The sequence below is a fragment of the Nesoenas mayeri genome, assembly GCF_963082525.1.
Source record: "Nesoenas mayeri genome assembly, chromosome: 11".
Taxonomy (NCBI): domain Eukaryota; kingdom Metazoa; phylum Chordata; class Aves; order Columbiformes; family Columbidae; genus Nesoenas; species Nesoenas mayeri.
The window spans coordinates 6,147,247-6,162,912 of NC_137563.1; the positions used below are offsets into that span (position 1 = coordinate 6,147,247).

General features: G+C 41.3%; 1 protein-coding gene across 1 annotated transcript in view; it reads right to left on the reverse strand.

Annotated features, from left to right (window-relative positions):
* AGBL1 (AGBL carboxypeptidase 1) overlaps window positions 1–15,666 on the reverse strand; it is a gene marked incomplete at both ends in the record, with an annotated part of 273,751 nt that overhangs the window by 215,560 nt on the left and 42,525 nt on the right. The window contains 2 exons of the mRNA XM_080351007.1: window positions 1,515–1,723; window positions 11,883–11,920. Of these exons, the coding sequence (XP_080207133.1) occupies window positions 1,515–1,723; window positions 11,883–11,920 (247 nt within the window). The remainder of the gene's footprint in view (window positions 1–1,514; window positions 1,724–11,882; window positions 11,921–15,666) is intronic.

The following is a 15,666-nucleotide window of genomic DNA, read 5'->3' on the forward strand; positions in this document are numbered from 1 at the left end:
TTTCTCTATTACTACAGACTGCAATTCCTTTCAGGAGGATAGATTACCCATTTTCTGTCTGCCATGAAGGTTATGAAGATTTTAGTAGCAGCAGAAGTCTCTGTCTCAGGTAGGGAAGACCATGAGAACTCCAAGGGCTGCCAGACTCCCCTTGATACCTCATGTCTTGGAAAAACACTGCAAGACTGACAATATCCCAAAGAACTAGTGAAGGAACATTGAGCTTTGAATTTATTAACCTTGGTAATTCCCTTTCCAAGATCTCCCTAGTAGCACACAGTAGAAAAAAGGCAAACTGGAGGCCCCTGAAGGTGTCATTTCCGCTCCACTTCTAACCTTTGGAAGGATTAGAGTTATCTGTGTTCACTGCAGTCTTGGTGTGTCATTCCCTGTTTGTTCACCCAAGGTGACTCCACATTTGCACCTTCCATGGGGTTGCTCCCAGGCTGAACTATCAAGAGGTGTTAGCTCAGAAAGCAACACGGGCTGTAGAAGGCTCTTCAAAGGGAATGAGCTGACATCGACCCTGAAGCAGCTGTTGCCTTCCACCCTATTCAAGTTTCTGCAGACCAGGGACTTTTCATTAACAGAGGCCATATTCACTTGAAAGGTCTGCTGGTTCTGGCCACCTCATTCCCCCTGAAAAAGTCATCAAATCCTCATGAGGAAAGTGAAAAAAACTACCAATGTTCTACTGGTAAGAAATAGCTTTCAGTCACAGATTTGTTCACAACAGCAATGGAAATGGTGAAGAAGCAAATATGCTGGATCAGAAGGCAATGGATTTTCTTGAGGAGAAGGGGACAGGTTTTTCATTCTGTCTGCAGTGGTGCTAGAATGAGATAATGCACTGACCAGTGGAAACGACAACAGAAACACCCCTTGTGGAATCACATGAATCAAGAACCAAAGGCTTCTCCATATGTGACTTCTCCAGAGAAGGATAAGGAAGCATGTTGGTGAGAGATTCGGAGGAAACAGTTACTGTTCTTTACTTGCCCTTTCTAAATCCTACAGGGATCCCATCCCCAGGACCATGTCATCTTTCTTGACAGGTCTACATTAGTCTTTCATAAGATTAAAATTCGGCCTCCTCAAAAAACAGTTGATGAATGTTTCTCCTTAGCAAAGGCCTAGCTAGATCTACACTTCCTGGGGAAAAGACTGGTTGGGTAGAATTATGCATCTGGTTTCCTGAAAGAAAACATCTCATGGAACAACTAAGCAACTTTTCTGTGGAGACACTGCACTACTCTTTGGCATAGGAAGTCCAAGTAGATAGCAGGATCCAGAGGGCAGGAGAAAAATCAAAGTATTTCAGTTTTTATGAAATACTTACTGTAAAAAAAAAAAAAAAATTAAATAAAAATCAATACTTTTTGTTCTAACTTTATCATTTTTCCATTGATGTGTTATATAAATTCAGAATAAAACTACGGAATTGACTGCACTGTGTGTCAGAATCCAGCACTAATTGCCAATCCATCTCACTTAAGTACAAAACCACAATTTACCTGTACAGTTGTGAAGAGAATGTCCATACCCCGGCAACCAAGGAAAGTCTCCCTGCCCAGCTGGACATTGGTGATGTGCTTTAGGCAGAGCAAGAGACCCCTACGAATATAAATGTAGTTGTTGGAGACATCATTGTGATGCCAGTCTTGATAGAGCCTCAGCAATCCATCCAGGTAGCCTCTGGTCACTGCCCGACGGCTATTAGACTCTGAAAATAAAGAGAAAAGGCTGAATTAAACACTTTCCACTACTCATGGTGTTTGTTAACCACATGGCTACTCAGTACTCAAACTCACATCAACACCTGTTAATTCTTGCTTAAATGGTCTCAGTTTTGGTGTTGTGTTGGTTTTTGTTTGTTTGTTTTAAACAAAATTTAGGATGTTATTTATTAAGCATGAGATAGGCTCCTGGAATTGTACATGAAAAAGTGAAGCTGCCTCTCTCCTGTCTATGTGGAAGTGGCTGCTCCAAAACCTTCCAGATGAACAGAACCATGTGTGGGGAAAGGGCAGAGTCCATTATCACCTTCCAAGTGCCAATAAACTTAATTCTGATTGCAGCACCATAAGAGTTTCTGAAGTTACAACAGCTTCTGAGGACTGAGAAAGCTAAATGACAATAAAGTTAATTGACAGCAGGTCACATAATCTTCACATAGTTCTGTACATCAATTCTGAGCAAACACCTTGATGAGACAAATCCAGAAACCTTGTAGCTGTACAATCCTCTCACAGTCAGAGAAATTATGTTTAACTTCTAAACGTATTCCCACACATAGCTGTATTAACAAAAGCCATGAATCAAGCTATTCTAGAAACCCACATTGTTTAAAAATTAACAAAACACTAACATAAGCAGCAGCAGTTTGGGCTTCTTTTCTGTTGTTTTCTGGTTCAGATTTTAAAGGTCACATTCAGATAATCTTTAAAGGCTTTCCTGCTTAGAAAAAAAAAAAACAACAACAACATATACATATATTTATTTATATATATATATATATATATATATTAAGCTTTATAAAAATACAAGAGGAAAGCTGAAATGTTCCCTTAATCATGTAGCTCCAAAACATCAGATTAAAAGTAGATGATTATGAAACTTGTGATGAAATACAAATTCTGCTGAGTATTCTAAAACACATCCCTTTGCCCACTGTGGTCCTTGCTCTGCCCCACAGGACAAATATGAAGCCATTCCAGACACTTCAAACCTACCCCGCCTAAACATCTTTTCCTGACATTCCTCACTATGACACATGTTAGAAACCATCAGGAGCTCAGCAATTAACCAAAGGGGCCAGGTAGCATATGTAAGAGGGGAGCTCAGCTCCCTGAATACCAATCAGCATTTGTAGCTCACAACAGATGGCTCTTGGTATGGGTTCTCCAGAGCTAGTAGGCTCCAAATCATTTCCAGTTCGTGAAACAAAGTGCCAGAGCCTCTCACACCTGGAATGTTAAAGCTATCAGTGGGGATTTACAGGACAGGAGAAGCTAGAGGTTAAGAGAGAGAACAGATAAATGCTGTATGAAGAAAATCAGTAACAAGAGAAGCCATGGAGTAAGTAGGAAGCAACTAGTAAGCAGCAAACCTCAATCTCAATGATGAAGCAGATAGAGGTGTTGGAAAGGAGAAGGAGGTCACCTGAAGTTGTCTCAGTCTGCTTTCTGCAGTACATTAGCAAACTGTTACCTGGATAAGGGACTGAAGGGTAGTTCTCATACCTGGTCTTGTCTCAGGCCAGTTTGCCAGCTCGTTTTAATCCTGCTCTGCACCTTCACATCACCCTGCTGACATGCCTCTGCAGTGAGATGCTGGTCACACAGCTATTCCAGTCCCACACAGCTCTGCCCAGTCCCCTACACCTTGGCCTGCAGGTCTGCCTGGTGCTTTATTCCCTTGTTGTTAACCATCTCACATTAACTCTGCCAGTACATCTTGTATTTTGGGGCACGGTGGCTGTCAGCATGTAGAAAGTCACCCTTCTCTCCTTTAGCGTTCACTCTATGTTTCCTTTTTTCCTATTTGACTTTCTGCAAGAAAACTTTAATTGCTTGAGAGTCCCTTATCAATCCTAATGATTTTATTCACAATTTCCTGTTAATCCTCAAGCAGTTGTCATGTTTACTAACCTGCAGCATGACTAACCCCTTAAATCCGTCAATCTTCCTTGATGAATTAGAAAGCTCTGTAAAAGTCAATAAGTATATAAAACATGACAAGAAGAGTCAGGGAGTGTAAGGACTAGATCTAAGGATTTACAGTCCCAGCATTCAGTGCTTGAAGTCTAAGCTTTCTGTGCCAATGCCTATAGAACAAGGGAAATATTGGAAAGCATTGTGGGCAGAGCTTCTTAGGGAAATAAAAAAAAAGAGAGAGAGAGAATTCTCATAAAATGTGTTCATGATATTTTCCTCACATCTTTCAAGTTTGGAACCCAGTTGCATAGAGACCAGAACATACAACAGTCCCATGCCTCAGTTTTATCACTGGATGAAAAGCATAGAAGAAGCCAAGCAAAATAACTTAGCTCTGCTCTCCCTTATGTTTTCTGTAGTACTTATCACCTTTAAGATCAAAACAGTTGCTTTGAAAAGTGAACCTCAGATAGTCTACTCTGTGAGAAGATAGAAGAGGCAGGACTTTAGTTTCTTCAGCACTTTGATCAGCAGTAGTAAGAATTACTTGATGAAGGGGCAAAAAACCCATTTATTTTGTTTCTCCTGTCTGATTTCATTGATTCTCCTCTGCTCTCCTGTGTTGTCAGTGTTTTTCTTATTTTTTTTTTCTTCCTTTTTTTCAGTTGTATAGTCAATAAAGTAGTGTATAAATGAAGAAGGAAGTATGCCAAGACCTCCAGAAGGCACAACGATAAAAAGAGCCCTCCACACCTGTCTGTGTCCGTTGGTCTCCCCATCTAGGGATGCACCTGCATGGGTATCTATCTATTTTAGCAGAAATACAGATGGTGGAAATGAATCATACAGGTACAAGCAGCACTACACAGATTTGTAGGCAGCAAGAATCCACCCCTCCCAGAGTGAGTATGCATAATGTAAGTGGTAAAACGTCCTATGCCTTTTGACCCTTTTACTGTTATTCTTTCATTAATCCCTTTCCTTTGCTCTGGATATGGCCAGTGCTCAGTGGAAATGGAAGTTCTCCCTCCACATAGCTTTCAGAAGTGCCCATGGATGGTGTTTCCTAGTTTGATTCAAGCTTGGGCTGTCTTCCTAATCTTACTCTGGCATTCCTGACAGAGAACCAGAGTCTTCATCACCTTCTCCAAACCTGTCACTGGCATACTGTTTTCTTTGCAAGCATTTCAATTCTGCCTGCTGAGGCTGGGGCAGATGATAGGAGAACACTCAATGGCTTCTTAGTTTCCCACATTTCTAGAACTGATCCTCCACTTCTGGCTTTCAGTGCAAGTCTAAGCACTGTATCACAGAATACCTGGCCTAGATAATCTGTGCAGTTAGCCAGAAACATCTGACCTAGATGCACAGCCAATATGCAGAAGCATGAAATGGTTAAAGATACCTCTAATTTAGCAAGAGCCTCACACTATAAAGAAATCCCCACTTTTGGCAGAATTCTGATTTTGCATTGGGAGACAAGGACAGACTCTAAAGTCAGGGGTTCAGTCTAGTAGATAAGCCTCATGACTGCCAGCATTTCTGGGGACATTTCTGAAGCCCTCCTCTCATTCCAGTCCCCTTTGAAGTGTTTGCCAGGAACACGGGGACCACTGGAAAACATGCAGCATATTTAATCACAAAACTGAATTACAGTCAACCTGAAATATGATGAACAATGCGCTGCTTACAAGGCAGAACAAAGAGATATTTATCTTTCTATCTGCTTAAATCTCTTTGTTGATGCCACTCAGCTGATTCACTATGCCAAGAACATACATAGCTACAGTTTGGAGATAGGAACTGCTCTGCTGAATTAACCCTGTGGCCCCTGAAGGAGTGAAAGGAATATGAAAAACTCAAACTTCCCCACTCTGCTCTAGTGATCACCTCTTGGGAATAAAAAATGCAAGATATCTCCTAAAGCAAAGAGAAAACAGCTATTGTATTCAGTCATTGAGTGGCCATTTTGCTAAAGATGAGCATCAGGGTTCCCTATTGAAACAAAATTAACTGTCCCCACAGAGAAACCACATCACCTATCAAGTGCTGGGATGAATTCAGAGCCCATGGGCACTACAGTTCCAGCAAGCAGCTGATTATTAGCTCAACACTTGTTGGAAGCCAGATCACTACTTGTAATTGTGCCCTGTAAACTTCAGAATCTAGGCATTTATTTAAGCATTTAGGATCGATGAATAGCACTGCCACAGAGGCAGAGAACACAGACAGTAGTTGCTAGCAAATCCAGGTGCCATGTTTTACTCTTAGACCAGGAACCAGCCCCAAGCTTAGCTTCAGTACAAGAATAGGTCATTCTTTCTACTCAAAGATTTATTTCAGTTCCAGATGTTAGCCAATTCAGAGACAGTCATACCAATTGTATTATGACATAGTGATTCTTCTCCAATTTGCCTTTGTTACATCGTTCATATGTAAAAATTAAGACAGAGCAGGCCAACCCCTCCTGAAACTTTTGAACTAACCCCAGAAGGAAACCGATTTTCAAGAAAATTTCTTTATTTTTCCCTTTGTTTTTTGGTTTCACAGCATCTTCTTGTTGTAACTCAACAGAAATCTAGAAAACCGTAAAAAAAACACAGCACCTTTTTGCACAAAATTTCCAGCTTGAATTTTCTCAAAGTGGTTTGAAAGAGTTCAAATAAGGACACTAGAATTTGGAAGACTTCCTCTAATTCAGCCACTGAATTTCCTGAAGCTGGATCATCACTGAAGGAACAAACACTGTTCATGCCAAGACAAAGGCAGTACACACAATCGCTGTCAAAGATGTCAGAGAATGATGCAGCTCCTCAACAAATTGGTTCCATTATACCCACCCTGAGGAGTAAAATAGCAGGAACATGCCACGCCCGAGGAGATAGAACCAACCTTTTTCTCTAGAGCACTGAGTTACTCTTGGTTTGGGATACGTCTATGAATGTAGTCTTGGGGAAGGGAATACAAAGGACATTCAAAAATATTTTTTCTCCCCAATAAGGTACCTCTTCTGCAGGAGATAAACTTAAAATATGGAATCAAGACTATTTGTATTCTGAAATTCAGGAAGAAAGGACAGACACCAAACTTGTTTTACACGATTACAGGAGGAACTATCCACAAAATTCAACTCTGATTGTAATACCCTACAAGTTGTGATGATGGATTTAGGGCCAGACTGACAATGGAGTTTGAATCCAGAGGTAGGTAATGAAGTCTCAAACTGATCATGAGAAATGGGTGCTTGGTGAAATATTAGGCAAATACAGACATGCTGTTGGCTACAGGAACTGGTATGGTCTAACCATAGGGCTATTGTGACACAAGATCAAAGATCTGGTTCAGTGGATCTGTTGCAAAGCTCTATAAATTCAGACACTGAGGGTGCAGCCCTTTCAGAAACTATAATCTGCTTATGTGCCAGAACATCGCTTTCTGTTCTTCGCAGAGTTACTTGGCCCTCCTTAAGGCCAGCATAAAAGGAAAAGAATTACACTGATTATTTTATCCTGCCAGCCACAAAACAGAAACCTTATTCTTAGATTAAATTAAAAAAAAAAAAAAAAAAGAGCAGGTGAAAGGTTAAATAGAGGTTACTTGACAGAAGATGAGGAGGAAAAAGCAGGAAATAAAAGATGAAAGGCTGGAGGGGAAAAAAGGAAGGCGAGAGAATAAAGATGACACAAGGAAGAATGAAAAGACATAGAAAGAGAAAGGAAAGGCTACCAGCAATAACCACTGTTAGCATATGTAACTGTCTTGATGAAATAAGCATAATCAGGGGGTCACTACAACCTGTCTCTTTAAATTACTCCTTACAGATTTACCAGGCAAGCACTGCAAATAGGGCCCTCCCCATTTCCCTGGCCCTTTTCTTCAATATCCAGTGAGCAAATGCCTCCAAGACGCGTTCTAGCTAACTTCCTTAAAGACACGCAAGCTGCTAATTCAGGGAAGCACAGATAGTCAGGAATAACAAATACAACCAAAATTAGATTAAAATAACCTGCTGATAAACAAATTGCTCACCAAAAATAAATATTGGATTAAGTGCTGGTGGGAGCAGGGATCCCTATAACATCATCGCCATCGTGTGGCTCAAGGCACTGAGCCTGCAAACCCATAGACATGCACTTCGTATAGCAGGTGTCCAGTTTTTTTCTTCCACTCCCACAAAATTGGGAATGGATTGTCTGTTTAACTGGGGGGGAGGGAGGTGTGATTTTACTAAAAGCAATAGAGCCCATGGCTGAGAGCAACACAGAGGACAGCCCTTGCCTTCCATTGTTGCCCAGATCTTAGTGATGAGCTCCCCAGGTCTTAGAACAGAACTACAGCAAGACATGAAGACAGACATATAAAGGAGAAGATGAACAAAGCCCAAGGAGGCTGGAAAAAGTAACATGAGTACCCTGGGACAGAGAGAAGAGACCCAGGGAATGCTGCTGTCCCTCATCCCACATGTGTTTATCTATAGCTATCAGTATCTACACCACCATCTCCACCCTAGACTGTAGTAACCATCTAGGAATCAAAGGAGGAAGGATAGACAGGTGAAACACTGGAAAGTTTGACTGTAACATTCAAGAGAAGAGTAAAAAAAAATCCCCAGTGCTCTCACGGCACTTCAGCACCATCACAGATATTTACCAAGCAACACGTTCAGCCTGTATAATAATGTAGTTCAGTCAGGAAGAGTTAACAGCATGATGGAGAGAAAACATATAAAAAAATACACCAGCAAGGCAATGAAAGAAAGACTTGCTATAACCTGTTTGCTGTGTGCATATGGGTATGGCAGGTGGAGAACAGCAACTGGGAGAGTAGCATGCAAGGATTAGTAAAATACTCTGGGCTGCTTAGAAAGAGATAAGTCAGGAGTCAAAAAACCTGCTGATGGTCAGACAAGAAACATCTCTATACCAGCAATCCAAGCATCCACATATAGGAAGGTGCAGCACTGTCACTATAAGGGATATAAACTTCTATTCCTTCATTATTCACCATCACTATGACTATTACTGATTTCCACTATGTACAGTGGAAGAGGACAACCAAGGTCACTCTCATCTTGCACTGAGTTTCCAAGCATGTATTCCCTGTTTTGGATGAAGCACAAGTTCATTGCGTCCTATTATTTATTTATTTGGACAATCTCATACTTTCCCCTCTGAAACACAACAGCAACAATTTCCCAGATCCAGCTGGAACAGTAATTTTTTTGTTACACTGATGTCATCTTTCCTGGCAGATCTTGTTTCTTGCAGTTATGCACCTGTTAAGTGGGCATTTAGCATCAGCTTCTGTTGGGAAAGAGACAGAGGCCAAAGTTTCTAACCAGCCCCTGGCTCTGCAGGTGGACAAAAATCTCGAGTAGAGCTTAAGGAAGCCTGAGGAGCTGAAGATGGATGTTTCTGAATCCATCAGGGAGACACGCTGCCATCTGCCTGCTCCTTTTAAAACTGCTCTGTGTTTTCCCATTGCAGCTCACTGCCAAAAGCAAGAGGGACACTTTCCCTCTGGTGCAACTCCATGTATAATCATAACCCCTGTAACCATTTTGGGCTGAAACACTTCAGGATATGACAGCCCTACTGGGAGACCCTCAAGAATGGATGTGTTTTTGTCCTGTTTTACAACTTCCACCCCAGCAAAGCTGAATCTCACCAGCATTTCCCATCAGGCCAGCTATTCAGTACTGTAGCACATTCCAGGATTTCTGCCTCCCATTTAGTTTGCATCACATCTAAACAAGCTAGAGTGCTTTGCCATGTACAGTTTTAGCCCTTGTCTTCATAAGCAATTTTCAAGTGCTATAGCATTGACCAGATTTGATTTTTAACTTTCTAAGAATCCCCGCACCATTCAAAGGCATAAGGTCATGGACATAAATAAGTTAACTGTGACAAACAGAGCTGTCCTGACACAATCATGACAAAGAATTCAGCTCTTTTCCAGCCATGGTGAATTTCTCTCTGGAAGAACAAGAGGTGTTTTTCAGATCTCCTAACTCACACCTCCCAAAAGGCACAGTTTGCTCATTTGTATGCAGCTACCAGAGCAGTCTAATCCAGAAGCCTGGATCTTCTCAAGTCCTGAACCACAGGACAAGGAGAAAACTAAAAGACAATCTTGACCACTCAGCATCAGACTGCAGAAAACATCAGAAGACACAGTTCAAGCTGACTTGAGGGCCGTGGTGCCCTCTTTTGCTGCACAGTACTGGCACAATTTCCCAAATCCCAGCTCTGGTGACTTAAAAGAACATCAGCTGAAAACAGACCATATGTTTTCCTAAAAATCACTTTTCCATGGAAGCAGTAGCTGGTATTGCTGCAACAAGATGTTGTTTGGTTGTGAATTACAAAGGAGAGCAGCACACAACTGCAAAGCAGGAAGGGCATCTCCAGACAAAGAAACATCTCTCCCAATAAATGCCTTTGTTTGCAAGGGTTGACAGTAAAAATGAACGTGAGAACCCTAATCTGTACATCACAGTGATCAACCACAGTGATAATGTATGGACTGCTTTGCTCAGACTAAATTCCCATTGGAGTTCATTTTTTGTACTTTTTGTGAAAACACCTGAGACAACCAACCAGAATGATCAGTATGTTCTTCCAATACTGGAAACTCTCTAGACACTTCCTTGAGCACAAAAAGCATAAAAGGAAAAAAACACCAAGATGTTTTTCACAACCAAATTGTCTGAGAAGAGTCACACAGAAAATTGCAGAGAGTAAATGGCTTTAAAAACTTACCTCACTCCAGGAAAAAAACGCTGTGAGAGTTTGGAACTGAATCCAATCCTTTTATATTTTCTAGATCATCCTCAGTTTCCCCAAAAACTTTTACAACATGTGTTTACTACTCTCTTGGAGACTACATTTCAGCTTCCCTTGGTAATTAGTCCTCCACTCCTATCTAATGTTCTCATCCCTAGACCCAGAACAAACCTCCAAGTAGAAAAGTTATCCAAATAAATCTTGGGACAACAGAATTCCACTTCTCATTCCTAGTACTTACCACAAAACAGGATTGTAGGAGAAAAAATCTCAAGCTGCCCAATGAGCTTTCAACTCTTGCTCTACTTTTCCAGCCTTTTCTGTAAATGTCTTTCTACTAATACTGCTTTTGTACTGCAAGCAGTTATGACATAGCCCCACAGCCCCCTTATTAGGATTTAGTGCCCAAACCAGAAGGTCTTTCCTTGTTGCAATAATGTGACCTTTAAATCTAGGCAGCAAGGTTAATACTGAAGCATTATTTCAGAATTCATCACTTGAGCTGATGCAACTCAGAGACAATCCCATTGCAGCGTGCTCATTTAAGCACTGCTGCCAGGGCTACAATTTTTCACAAATGCATTTATTCCTAATACTATGAAAAGGAGAAGGGGGAGGGGAAGAAAAAGGAGGAGAGAGCACGAAGGACAATACGCCATTGTGATTTATTGTAGAATAAATTGTCTGCAATAGTAGAGTACTCTTTCTTAATCAAAGCTTTATTAAATTCTGGTAATAAAAAGCTAAGTGTTTTTGGATGGTATAAAAGCAAAAAAGAATAGCATGTTTTTTCAGGAACAGTCACGCCAACAGTGTGTGACTGAGAACCCATGTTAAGGTCTTCACCACCCCCAGCCAGCTGACGCAAATCTCAAGCACAGGCTGCCACGGCAGGGCTGTGCCCCGGCAAGCTCCAGGTCTCAGCTCTGTCTGCACATTATCAGACCAGACAAGCTTGCAAGGAAGAATCATCTATTTTGGACTGCCAAAGTTTTCCAAGCTTTTGCCAACAGTATCATTGTTACCAGGTAAGCACACGTACAACAGGGTCATAGGACAGAGAGGTACCTGTCCCAGTGATGCCGGAACAGAGAAATAAGCATTGGTCACTGTCTGGAAAGGTTCCCCCTTTCTTCCACTGTACCAAGGTCCAGGACAACAGCTGTTCCTTAAATACTCAAAATAAGGGTCTAGTCTGGCTCCCTGAACAGATTGTTCCCTTGGACCTAGAGCACCATATCCCACAGAGCTGTGTGTCTCCAAGAATCATAGCTAGACATACAGGCAACTAATGCATTACTGCCTCACTTTTCTAAGCAGTGTTTTTTGGGACTGAGGGAAGAGGGAATACCAAAGGAGAATGAGGTTCAACTGGATCATTCTGTTCAGCAGCAGAGCACAGAAAGGAAAGCCAAAAAGAATATGAAGGAAAAAAGCTTACTTGATTTCAGCAAAGCTGCCAGAGCCTCAATGGCTGCCCTAAGAAAAGAAGAGATAGAGAAATAATGTCATTTTCTTCCATAATTTTTATAACCTTCATCTTCACATTCTTCTGAGCCAGGCTTCCCAGCTGGTCTAAACTGACAGCTTATGATAGGCTTTGACAGAACTGCAGTGTTTTATACCAGCAGAGGATCCAGTCTCTGCAGCTGACTCAGTTACTCTAAAAGACCATTAGCCCTCTAGCTTTAGCGTTACACTGATTTGTAGCAACCATTACATTTAAAGCAACACCCACATATCCAAACTAATGAAGCAAGTCTTTAAACTACTGCCCCAGAGCTATTTTTCTTTTGTACCAGAGACTCAGCACATGCCCATTCCAGACAACTGTCCTTCTATCCACGTCAGTAGGTGATAGCTTCTGCATCAAATTGAGACCAGCCAAATTCCACTCCCTTGTCCATTTTCCCAAAACAAGCTCTATCCCCATCCTTCTCCTCCCACTGCCTTTAACTGAACATTTAATTTCTTTTAATTATGACAATAAGTTGCATTGCAGTGACATGTAAGGGTCCATACTCAGATCAGGACTCTCAAAAAATGTTAAAAGCTCTGTAGTAAGACTCCTTACCCCATGAAGCTTAGAGAGTAAGTAGGTAGAGGGGAGAGATACCCAGAGAGATTTCCATTAACCTTCTGCATTATGAAGCAACTCAAACTGCCTGAGTCAGCACAGCACTGGTTTCAATGGGAGGCGGTCACTAACATTTGCAATTTGAAAAGATGAGCTGAGACATCCTTACTCCCCACCGTCTGGAGGCAAGCTTATTCCTCATGCAGTATAATCTCCACCCCACTAGCCCCACAGAAGTTCCTGTTTTCCAGTCATGTTCTGCTGAAGCAAGAACCTGGCTTACTGCTGTGAAGTTTCAAGTGCCACAGCTGATGAAATAAATACAGCTACAAAAGCCTCCATGTTCAAGCATTCCTTAAAATGTAATCTCTTTACAAACCAATCCCCAAATAAAATCATATTAACTTCCATACTGAGCCAATTATCAATCTGCAGCAAGAAATAAATATTTTTCCTTTTATGATCAAGCTGCTGTTCATTGTGTGTCCTAGTAGCAGCTGAGACTAAGAAAGATTCAAGAATTGGTTCTTGCTGATGCTGGGTCGACATCCCTGTCTAATGTCATTCTTTCATAACAAACCTGTCAGAGTTCATGAACAGCATTACAAAAGAACTGCCAAGGAAACACACACAAATACAGGCAGAACAGGAAAACAGTAGCTAAAAGTCTTACCAATGGGACAACAGTCATGTTCTTATTGCTTCTTTAACTCCACCTAAACAGAAATAATTCATCTGGTGGGAGGGATAGCATCATCCAGCAGCTATCTGGCATGCTCAGAAAAGGGAGACACTACAGCCACAGATTATTCACTATTTCCCTAAGTTTAAAGTTTTGAACAAACAGCTCTAAGCGAGTTAAAATTCCATCCAGAGCATCTCCTCAAGCTCACTCTCAAGCACATATCTTGTAAAGGAGACTACATTACGTACCTACATCTGCAGGCTGAAGGCAGTTTCAATCACATTCCAGAACAACAGAGCAAAGGAAGGACCGGAGTGTTTTTGGCTCCAAGTAGAAGAGAAACAAGGATGTCCCATAGGTATCTAGTTCATTTTAGGAGTACTTATGAGCACTGTAAAGAGTTTCAGTAGAGCCACGCCACTGCCATAACATCAGCACTGCCAGCCAACCTTCCATCAATCAACTAACCAGCAAAACCGGATTCGCCAATACTTTTTGGAAGGACTGTAAACCACACTGCATACACAAATAACATCTGAGTGCCTCAGACCTCCCCAAATCACCTTCTCAGGTAGTAGGAACAGGGGATTACAGTATCTTTGAGTCCCCAGTCTCTTGAATTCCTCATCACACTTACCCCAGAAGACCTGAACTCTTCCTGGCCATACCGTTGCTGATCCTTCAATAGCCTTAACCATCCCAGTCACTTCTCCAGGCTTGGAGGGAGCTAGTCTGCTCTGAATTGAGGGACAAGAGCTACTTGTGCTTTTGATGTGACCTAGTATAATAGAAGAGGTTTGTAACTGCTTTGCTTTTGAAGCTGAGAAACCCAAGACTATCACAAAGATGTCGGTAAATCCGCCCCCCTGGTACTGTGAGATTAAAGATTTAGACATGCTGTGGGGGGAAAAAAAAAAAAAAAAAGTAAAAAAATAGAGGTGGTATCATCCAGATCCAAGCACCACCACTCAGCAGAATCAGAAATGTTAACAATCTCCACCTACTCCTGAAGCAACATCACAGACCTGCAGCCATAGCTAGCTGGATTTCCCACATCCCACACTAACAGCCTAGACATATCCTCATCTCAACCCGCGCCTGTACATAGTACCGCAATAAAATGAAATGTAAAGAAACCAGTACATCTCATTTTTCAAGTACTGCAATTCATCACAAGGCTTTTGGCATAGGCAATATATAGTGTTCTATACGTCCTACAGCAGGTACTCTACAGTTAGTCATAAGTAGGTGCAGACTCAGTAGACCGACCTCAACAGTACGCGTTGCTTTAGAACAGATTTTGAAAGAAAAAATAAAAACACGAGGCTAAACTGCAAAACAGCTAAAATAGGTTTAAGAGATAAAATTTACTTACCAAGAGTAGATAAAGTCAGCCTAATTTGATATCTATCTTTGATGAGACAGCTGATTTTTTTCTAGATAAGGGAAATGTGATAGAACTAATTTATCTGTACTTCAATCAAGCATTTGATATGGTGTCATATGGAAATTACTAGCCAAGCTGGAGAATGTGGGGATTAGTGTAATAATTGCAAACTGGGTAAGAAACTGGTTAAAGAGGAAGTGACAGGATTTGTGCCAGAAGAGGAATTATTAGTTTGGAAGGAAGTTGTGCGGGGAAAATCTCAAGCATGTTTTTGAGACTGATCTTATTTATCTTTTCATTAATGACCTTGGCACAAGAAGTCAGAGTATACTAACAAAAATCTGCTGAACATGTGAAATCAGGAGCTACTGCCAATAGCAGGGAGTTTGGAATAGCTTTCAGGAGCAACAAGATGTTCTTGAGCTCTGAAGAAATAGAAATGTGATGAAATGTAATAGTTAAAGAGCACGGTTATGTATTTAGGGTTTAATAAGAATTGCTGTTATGAGCAGGGGCTTATAATTTGGAAATGAGTATAAGGACACCCTGGATATATGAGCCCATTAGAGGATGAGGACAAACAATCCATCAAGGTGACGAAGCCATGAAAAGGACAGATCAGGTCTCAGGAAAGCCACTGCCCATGGAGAAGGGAAAGTATGAATGTTTTCATACAAGGCTTCACCTGAACTGCTGCGTGTGATACTCAGAAGGAACCATGGAGAAAGGTGCAAAGGAAATCATCGTAGCAGAGATGTTTCTCATTAAGAGTCTTAAAGATCACAGTTTTGTCACCTCAGCAAAATGATGGTTAAGAGGTGACTTGATTGTTCTCCATAGACACACTGGGTAGGGGAGAAGTAAACACTGAGGAAGGTAGAGAGCTACTTAAGCTAAAGAACAAAGTTGGCATGAGGACAAATGGCATGAGGATAAAACGTCCATGAATAAATTTCAACTAGAAATTAAAGGACAGTTTTTAAGCACTGGAAAATGAAGCTCTGAAATATCCTCTTGGCAGTGATGGGATGAACAACCAAATGACTTGGAAAAGGGAGCCTGACCTGCTTATAATG